Source organism: Nomascus leucogenys, chromosome 13, assembly GCF_006542625.1.
Source record: "Nomascus leucogenys isolate Asia chromosome 13, Asia_NLE_v1, whole genome shotgun sequence".
In the NCBI taxonomy this organism is placed as follows: Eukaryota; Metazoa; Chordata; class Mammalia; order Primates; family Hylobatidae; genus Nomascus; species Nomascus leucogenys.
In genome coordinates this window covers 19,717,486-19,727,361 of record NC_044393.1, presented here as the reverse complement: position 1 = coordinate 19,727,361, position 9,876 = coordinate 19,717,486, and the positions used below count along the sequence as shown (strand labels likewise).

Here is a 9,876-nt window from a genome sequence, read left to right as displayed (position 1 = left end):
ACAGGCCTCCAGGGCTACAAAGCACTTGAAAAGTGACCTCATCTGAGTAAACTTTGAAAGTGCTCTTCAGTGTTGCTTCTGTGAGGCCTACTTCACCTTTTACCAAGAGAATTGCTCCCAAGTCTGGCTGATCCTGACCTCAGGACTGTAAGACACGAAGTGGCACACAGGGAAGGAGTAAGTCAAGCTAAGAAATACATGACTGAACACGCATTTATATTACAAGACCTAGGGGGAAAAACAGGAGCAACTCTAGCCATAAAATAGCCTGTATATGACAAGTTAAATTGAGAAAGAATTACCTACTTTCACAAAGTGGGCTGAGGTTTACTGGGCTCTGCACTTCCTTAAGAGTATTAGAAAAGAACACACAAAATGCTGAAATGTGGGATTTCATTATCTCAGTTTACTTTAATTTGCTTGTTTACACACATGATCTGTGTGTATGTAACAGTAGCAAGAGCCATTCTCTAAATACAATCTGGTACCCAGACTATGACAGATGCACGTGGAAAATGAGGCGTCAGTGAATTAATCTCAACATAGAGAGGCAAAATAAGCATGGCAGTATTCTATGATCACAGATGCCCCCAGAGCCTGGGGGTGACCGACACTTTTCAACATAATACAAGACAATTTTAACCAAAGACCCAGACTCCAAATGGCACCCAAAATATATTCGTTTCTCTGCCTTCTCTAAAGGAGTCAGAAAGTTCTAAAGGCTTACTCAAGAAAAAGGAGGCAGGGAGACTATGGCCTGCTAAGCACAGATGCTGAGCACTTTACACGCACCATTTCCCTTCATCTCCACCTGACAGACGATGAAAACGAGGTTTGCCATGATCACACAGCTATCAGGAGTGGTGCCAAGATATGAACCCATATCTCATGTTTGCTTGAGCCCAAATCCTTTCACTTATGTCAGGCTGTCTCACATGGGAATAGAAAGCATGCTCCCAAGGAAAAGGCAATGGGGCTAAGCATGGACAAGCGGTGGAAGCCTCATGGATACAGAAGGCTCTGCAATTGACACTTTCTACATAGAGTTAATTTAGTGCTGAGCCTGAATCAGACCCACATGGGATAAATACCTGGAGATTTAAGTATCACAAATGAACTTCTGGGGTCACCCTGTGCCTATTCCCTTTTGGTGCTGAACATGACACTTTGGAGAGCCTTTTTTTTTTTGAGACGGAGACTCACTCTGTCGCTCAGGCTGGAGTGCAGTGGCGTGATCCTAGCTCACTGCAACCTCCGCCTCCTGGTTCAAGCAATTCTCGTGCCTCAGCCTCCTGAGTAGCTGGGATTACAGGCATGTACCACCACACCTGGCTAACTTTTGTATTTTTAGTGAGACGGGGTTTCACCATGTTGGCCAGGCTGGCCCAGCCTCAAGTGATCCTCCCATCTCGGCCTCCCAAAGTGCTGGGATTACAGGTGTGAGCCACCGTGCCTGCCCTAGGAGAGCTTTCAATCCCTTCAACAAGCCCCTGCCATCTACTCCATGGCCACTCCCCCCACTGGTTTATGGGCATAGGCAACAGAGGGTCACATCTTGCCAACCCCTCCAAAGCACCATGGCGCCACCTCTCATATCTCATCACCTGTGTTTCTGCTCCTTTTGGGTGCAACAAATCATGACTCATTGTGATTGATAAAGTTAACCTGCAACTTGATGGGATATGAAATATATAAAATATATCTTTATAGTAAAAGATTTTACACCGAAGATTCACCCTCAACCACCTAAGCTTGAGTGAAGCCAGTCAGGTGTAGTGCTTCTCAGTTAATGCTACTATTGGGCTTGATTGGACAGAGGGGCATCAAGGCGGCTTTAAGGGTGATTACCCCAACAGCAAGGGGCTCAGTTTGAAAGCCTTAATGAGACAGTCAGGGAGAGAAGAGGGGACATCTTATCACGGAGCGTGGAAATGTGCCTTTGTGGATGGAGGTGACAGGATTTCTAACCCTTCCCAGCATTGTCACAGCAAAGGCCACAGAATGACAAAGCTGGAAACTAAGCAGTGCTGCAAAGGGGAAAGAAAAAGGAAACTGATTTCAAGTCTAGCTGAACAGGCGCAGGTATGGTTTGGTTTAGTTTGGTTGGTGATGCAAGTAACAGGAGGGAGGGACCACAGCCACGCCACCCTTCAATAAGGGTGATTTTGCAAACAGGTTGGCTTTTTGCCATCAGAGGGAGGCATTTTACTTCACTTCTGAATTATCATAATCTTGTCCAAAAGGTACAGATGCCCTGGGCCACAGCGGAGTGATCAGTGCACTCAGCACATGACCCTGAAGCACACTGTTCAGTCTATACCACTGATATGTGGTCAGGGACATTTCGGTGCAAGAACGCATTCTGCAAAATTACCCTGATTCACCTTAAAATTCATCAGGTTGTTACTAAAATGCCTGCTTTCTGATTTGATTATCTTATTTATTTATAGAAACCAGGGTCTCACTATGTTGCCCAGGCTGGTCTCAAACTCCTGGGCTCCAGTAATCCTCCCACCTCAGCCTCCCAAAGTGCCAGGATTATAGGTGTGAGCCACTACACCTGGCCCAGGTTTCATTGCTAACAGAGAAAACAGCCCCATGAGGTGGAATTTAAGACTGTAAGCCCAGAGTTTGGTTTATAACAAGTACATTAGTGTTCTAAACCAACCAACCAATCAACCAGCCAACCAACCAACCAACAAACCCTCAAAACAACCTACATGTGCCAGAGTGCAGCACTGGCCTTGTGAGTTATTTTCAGGAGTTTTATCAACAAAGAACAAATGCCATAGTTCTTATCAAAAACTGTAAAGGATTCGCTCAAAATAGAACAGAAAAAAAGTAATCTTATTGCTCCAAAAAAACCAGCATATAGTAATAGAAAACATGGACAGAAAATGATCATAGTCCATTACGTATGAATCATCTAATACTTGGTCGGAGAGGCACTGCATCTAAAAGGGCCTGTTTTGGTGGCTAATCGCAAGTCAGTTGCAATATTTAAACATTTCATGGATAAAACAAATATTACAACCAGAGAGTGTCTTTCAGGCATCAGGGTGTTTTTATAAAGAACCCTGCCTGAGCCGGGCGCGGTGGCTCACGCCTATAATCCCAGCACTTTGGGAGGCCGAGGCAGGCGGATCACCTGAGGTCAGGAGTTTGAGACCAGCCTGACCAACATGGAGAAACCCCGTCTCTACTAAAAATACAAAATTAGCTGGGCGTGGTGACGCATGCCTGTAATCCCAGCTACTCGGGAGGCTGAGGCAGGAGAATCGCTTGAACCTGGGAGGCGGAGGTTGCAGTGAGCCGAGATCGGGCCATTGCACCCCAGCCTGGGCAACAAGAACAAAACTCCATCTCGAAAAAAAGAAAAAAAAAGAACGCGGCCTGAAATAGATGCCTATGCAAAACTGACCAGTGGGAAATACTGTTTTGCTTTGTTTTTTCTTTTTTGAGATGGAGTCTGCTCTGTCACCCAGGCTGGAGTGCAGTGGTGCGATCTCCGCTCACTGCAACCTCCATCTCCTAGGTCCAAGCAATTCTCCTACCTCAGCCTTCTGAGTAGCTGGGATTACAGGCACCTGCCACCACATCCAGCTAATTTTTGTATTTTTAGAAGAGACGAGGTTCGCCACATTGGACAGGATAGTCTCGAACTCCTGATCTCAGGTGATCCGCCAGCCTTGGCCTCCCAAAGTGCAGGGATTACAGGTGTGAACCACCATGCCCGGCCGGAAAATACTGCTAAGTAACAGCAGTAAGAGCCGTGAAAATCTAAAGACGACTAGAACCAGGGAGAAGGCAGCAAAGGAGTCCCAAGGCTCTGGCCTCTCCTTTAGCCACACCATAGAGGCTTTCCTGATTCTGCCCTTTTGCTGAGCCTTAGTTCCTCACTCTAGGGACAAAAGGAGTGTTCCAGATAAACGTCAAGTCTTACCAGGGACAAAAAGTGCCTAACTGGGAATGGTGGTGCTTCCAACACTGGTGATGTTGCCAAGAATAGTCTGAAGACTAAACTCACTCCCCAGACTTCAGCACCACCCACCAAAACTGCCTGGTACACTTTCCCTCTGAAGTAGGATCAATAATTTAGCCAAATAACTAAGCAAAATATATATTTGAAAAATAGATTAGCCATTGTCCTTCTGTGCCCCCTCTGTTACTCTTTTATTTCTTGTAACTATCTTGCTTCAAATTCAAACTACAGCTCTGGGGAGGAAGTCCTGGGGAAAAAGCTTTCGGATACCAAAACCCGTATGTCCCGTACCAGCTCAGCAAACCGAACAAGGTGCCAAACACCTTCTGGGACAAGTTGTGGAAATAAACAGCTGTGCACAGAAACATCAACACCCAGATGAAAGTCAGAATGCCCAGGGCCACAACCAGGGTGGTGATGGCGGTGTGGAGGCAGTGGCTTCGGTCTGTCTTCACCTCGTGCAGCACAGACATCTCTTCTACAATCATGAGGGCACAGAAGGTCAGCAGGAAGGAGTGACCTGAGATGTCAAAGCCATGCCAAAAGCCTCCTTCCTGGTGGCATTGCTGCTTGCTCTGGTGTTCCTTTCTGACCCCCTCCAGGGCCGGGGACTGGTAGCAGCTGCCCGTGTAGTGTTCGATGTTGGAGAAGATGGAGGTGCAGATGTACCAGATGGCCGTGCCCACAAGCAGGGTGCTCAGCCGCCGCAGGACCAGGCCAGCCTTGCCGGTCAGATGGTAGTTGGTGAGGGCAATGAAAGGCAGGAGGAGACAGAACGTCCAAGCCCAGGCCACTTTGACAAAATACCTGACAGAGGAGGAAAGTGGAAATGAAGAGAGGGAACACGGCGGAGAGGACACCATGTCAGGGCTCAAGTCTCTACACTGTCAGGGGAGGGAAAATGAGAAAACTGATCAAAGCTACAGCTCATAGCAACTATCATGTTTTAAGTACTTACCATATACTTCACTTACTAAGTACTTTATTTATTTATTTATTTATTTACTTATTTATTTATTTATTTTTGAGACAGAGTCTCACTCTGTCACTCAGGCTGGAGTGCAGTGGTGCAATCTCAGCTCACTGCGACCTCCGCCTCCCGGGTTCAAGCAATCCTCCTGCCTCAGCCTCCGGAGTAGCTGGGATTACAGGTGCGCATCACCCCGCCTGGTTAATTTTTGTATTTTTAGTAGAGAGGGGGTTTCACCATGTTGGCCAGGCTGGTCTCGAACTTCTGGCCTCAAATGCTCCGGCCACCTTGGCCTCCCAAAGTCCTGGGATTACAGGCATGAGCCACTGTGCCCAGCTCTCCCCTCCTCCCCTACCCCACCCCTGTGTAAGTACTTTAAATGTATTAACCAGGTAATCCATTAACAACTCTATGAGTTGGCCGGGCGCGGTGGCTCACGCCTGTAATCCCAGCAGTTTGGGAGACCAAGGCGGGCAGATCACGAGGTCAGGAGATTGAGACCATCCTGGCTAACACGGTGAAACCCTGTCTCTACTAAAAATACAAAAACTTAGCCAGGCGTGGTCGCGGGCACCTGTAGTCTCAGCTACTTGGGAGGCTGAGGCAGGAGAATGGCAAGAACCCAGGAGGCGGAGCTTGCAGTGAGCTGAGACTGTGCCACTGCACTCTAGCCTGGGCGACAGAGCGAGACTCCGTCTCAAAAACAAAAAAAACAAAAAAAAAACTCTATGAGTTAAGTACTGTTATTATCTGCCTTTAACAGAGAAGAAAACTGAGACAGAGGGAAGTGCCACGCCAAAAGTGGAGGCCGGAAGTGGAGGAGCTGGGATTCAAATCCAGGATCTGTGGTCTTAAGCACTTGTTATTTACTTACGAAAATAATAAAAATAAATAATAATAATTGAGCATTTACCAAATGCCAGGAGCTTTCACACACATTCACTTTCCCACAGAGCACTCACATTTACCCTGGGAGGAAGATGCCATTGTTCCATTTTATAGACAAGAAATCTAAGGCTCAGAAAAGTTCAGTGCCTTGCCAGGGTCACACTCACACAACCGGCATGCACAGATTAAACCACGGTTTGGATAGCCCCCAGGCTCATGCTGTTTCTCCCATACCAGATGTGGTTTTTTATTTTTTATTTTTATTTTTCTGAGACAGGATCTCACTCTGTCCCCCAGGCTTGCGTGCAGTGGCACAATCACACCTCATTGCAGCCTCAAACTCCTGGGCTCAAGCAATCCTCCTGCCTCAGCCTCACAAATAGCTGGGATTACAGGTGTGTACCAATGTGCCTGGCTAATTTTTTTTTATTATTATTTTTGTGGAGATGGGGCCTTGCTATGTTGCCCACACTGGTCTTGAACTCCAGGCCTCAAGCAATTATCCTGCCTCAGCCTCCCAAAGTGCTGGGATTACAGGTATGAGCCATGCACCCGGCCTGGTTCTTTCCTAATGGCAGAAACAGTCTTACAACAATGAGCTTTACTTTAAGCCAAAGACACGTTCAAATCTTGACTCTGACTTAACTTACTATACTTCCTACCTCTCCAGCCCTCAGTTTCTTCAGCTATTAAACAGAGCTGAGGGGATCAAATGATTTTTTTTTTTTGAGACAGAGTTTTCACTCTTGTTACCCAGGAGTGCAGTGGCACGATCTTGGCTCACTGCAACCTCCGCCTCCTGGGTTCAAGCAATTCTCCTGCCTCAGCCTCCGGAGTAGCTGGGATTACAGGCACCTACCACCACACCCGGCTAATTTTTGTATTTTTATTTTTATTTATTTATTTATTTTGAGACGAAGTCTCACTCTGCCATCCAGGCTGGAGTGCAGTGGCATGATCTCAGCTCACTGCAACCTCCACCTCCCAGGTTCAAGTGATTCTCTTGCCTTCAGCCTCCTCAGTAGTTGGGATTACAGGCATGCACCACCACACTCGGCTAATTTTTGTATTTTTAGTAGAGATGGGGTTTCACCATGTTGGCCAGGCTGGTCTTGAACTCCTGACCTCAAGTGATCCACCTGCTTTGGCCTCCCAAAGTGCTTGGATTACAGGTATAAGCCACCACGCCCAGCCTGGTTCCTTCCTAATGGCAGAAACAGTCTTGCAACAAGGTTTTACTTTAAGCCAAAAGACCCGGGTTCAAATCTTGACTCTGACTTAACTTACTATCCCTCCTACCTCTCCAGGCCTCAGTTTCTTCAGCTATGAAACAGAGCTGGGAGGACCACATGATTTTTAAGATCCCTTCTATATCCCAGGATTCACTAGTTCCCTCTCATTAATCAGCACAGAAGCTTGGAACAAAACTCCAGGATCCATGGCTGCCTTCAAACAACAGGGGCGTGTTGTCAGCCAGGCCACTTGGCTCCCAGCTCACCTAGGCCAGAGGAAGCAGCAGCTGCCTTGTCTGCCTCCCCAGTGCTCACGAAGGGTGGCTGACCTAAACCCAGGGCAGAGACTTGGGGCCACTACCACTCTCATGATCTATTCTTAGCCCAGCCTCTCAGGGTGGGTGAGGAAGGAAGGTGGACCAAGGACAGGACTCTTTTCTAGGTTCCAGTGGCTTCTCAGGCACCACTCCCAGGCCTGTCACTAAAATCTTCACTGGGACTGATAAGGAAGATCTTGCCAGAGCCAAGACCCGTCAGGCATTTGAGGAAGCTGCCTGTGAAAGGAACCAGGGTTTTAAGCAGATAACAAAAGTTGGGCTGACTTTCAGGACACGCTGGAGACACTTATTCTGGAAAACACTTGGGCTCACATCAAGGGAGCAGTTTTATCTTTCAGAGTTTCCCTTTATGACTGCAACAGAGTTTTTGTGCAATAAACTTACTAACCGGGAGTTTTGAAAAAAGCAAGCAAGAAAGCAAAGGAGTGGATGGGTGGAGTTAAGGAGATGTCTCAAAGCGCCCAGCTGTGATTGCTTTTCTGGGCCTCTGCCATGCATTCTGAGTGGCTGAGATGATCCAAGGAGATCCAGGGGAAAGGGCACAGCCTAGGGGGTTCCACTCCTCTGTGAGTATCTCACAGGCGGGGGCTCTGCCTGTCACAGGCTAGGGAGAGGCTCTTCCACAGGTCGTAAAGGGATTCCGTCACGCGCTGGAGGGATCTGATCTGACGCAGGGTGGGGTCTGTGCGGGGTCTGACACAGGCAGGCAGGACAGAGGTGAGGTGGCATCTCCCAAACAGGGCAGGGGGTCAGCTCCTAACTCCAAGGGGAGGCGGGGGAGTGGTGACATGGGCTGGTTCATCCCCACCCCATTCCACACCCCTACATACAAAGACACACACGACCCCGCTTGTCACCACCTGCCCAGCCAAGCTCAGGCTGCCCAAAGTGGGTCTGCAAACACGAACTGCTAGTGACACCAGCTACCCCGGGGCCTCCCAGGCGTGACAAGCGTGCAGATGCTGCTGTCACGGCTAGGAGGAGGACCTCCCCTCCAATGACTCGTCCACCACGGCAGCTAGCACCGGCTTCTCTGGGCGAGGCGACAGCGGGCCGGCTCTGGCGGGGACAGCAGAGGACCAGGGTGCACTCACATGTTGAGGACGTTGCGCTTGTTGCTGAGGTAGCTCTCGGGCAGCGGAGACAACTCCTTGAGGAGGGAGCCCGCCAGCATGGAGGCCACCAGGGCCCAGGGCAGGTAGCGCCGAACGGCCGCCCGCACCAGCGTCCCCCGCAACAACCACTCGCAGCGCTCCAGATGCTCCATGCCGGATCTCGTCAGCCACCGTCCTCCTCCTCTCCGTGCCCTCTCGGCCACCGTATCGCCCTTCGCCCGGACCGGCGCCTCCGCCCCCCTTCGAGCGCATGCGCACTGCCCAGGAGTCCCACCCCTTGAGGCGTGCTTGGGCTCCGGAGCCCGCGCGCTCCCCCTCGTGGCCGCTGCTGCCTCTGGCGCGTGCCGGTCCCCGAACTCCTGCTCCTCTCCACTGCGCTCTCCTGGCCGCCCCCCTCCCCAGCCTCCGCGTCTTGCTCTGGTCTGGGAAAAAGCGCTTGTGAAAAAGTATTTGCTGGAGGCTGAAGGAGGATAAATGTAGCCCTGGAGAATTGGAGCAGCAGTCACAGCATCATTTGGTCTTTCTTGGAGCCTCGGAGACACCTCTGCCATCTGAGCCTTAGTTTTCTCATCTGTAAAATGCGGGAGACAAGAGGAGATCAATCTTTCCCAAAAGCTAGTTTATGAGCTCAGGGGTTCATTACGTTGACAGGTAGAGGGACATGAGATGAAGTTTCCTTAGGAATAATTATTGTATTTATTGATTAGTTGGGGGGGATCCCTCTCTGTCGTCCAGGCCGGAGTGCAATGGCACCGTCACAGCTCACCGCAACCTCAAATTTCTGGTCTCAAGCAATACTCCCACCTCAGCCTCCCGAGTAGCTGGGACCACAGGCGGGCACCACCACACCTGGCTAATTTTTTTTATTTTTATTTCTGTAGAGACAGGGTTTTGCTTCGTTGTCGAAGCTGGTCTCAAACTCCTGGGCTCAAGCGATCCTCCTGCCTCGGCTTCCTAAAAATGCTGCAATTACAAGTGTGAGCCACCACGCTCTGCAGTTATTAAATTAATTAATTAATATAATTTATTTATTTATTTAGAGACATAGTCTCGCTCTGTTGCCCAGGCTGGAATGCAGTGGCACGATCTCAGCTCACTGCAGGCCTCTGCCCGCCGGGTTCAAGCGATTCTCTGCCTCAGCCTCCCGAGTAGCTAGGATTACAGGCATGCGCCACCACGCCCGGCTAATTTTTGTATTTTTAGTAGAAATGGGGTTTCACCATGTTGGCTAGGCTGACCAACTCCTGACCTCGAGTGGTCTGACCTCTCCAAATCTTGACCTCAAGTGATCTGCCAGCCTTCACCTCCCAAAGTGCTGAGATTACAGGCGTGAGCCATTTCACCCAGTGCA

At 49.4% G+C, this 9,876-nt stretch overlaps 1 protein-coding gene across 1 annotated transcript; it reads right to left on the bottom strand.

Moving 5' to 3' along the window:
* Positions 1–386: 386 nt before the first annotated feature.
* FITM2 (fat storage inducing transmembrane protein 2) lies at positions 387–8,778 on the bottom strand. Its single transcript, XM_003253599.4, has 2 exons — positions 8,505–8,778; positions 387–4,789 (listed from the first exon to the last, which is right to left on the bottom strand). Exons 1-2 carry the CDS (start codon positions 8,675–8,677, stop codon positions 4,174–4,176), a joined length of 789 nt encoding a protein of 262 aa, XP_003253647.1. The 5' UTR covers positions 8,678–8,778; the 3' UTR covers positions 387–4,173.
* Positions 8,779–9,876: the final 1,098 nt, after the last annotated feature.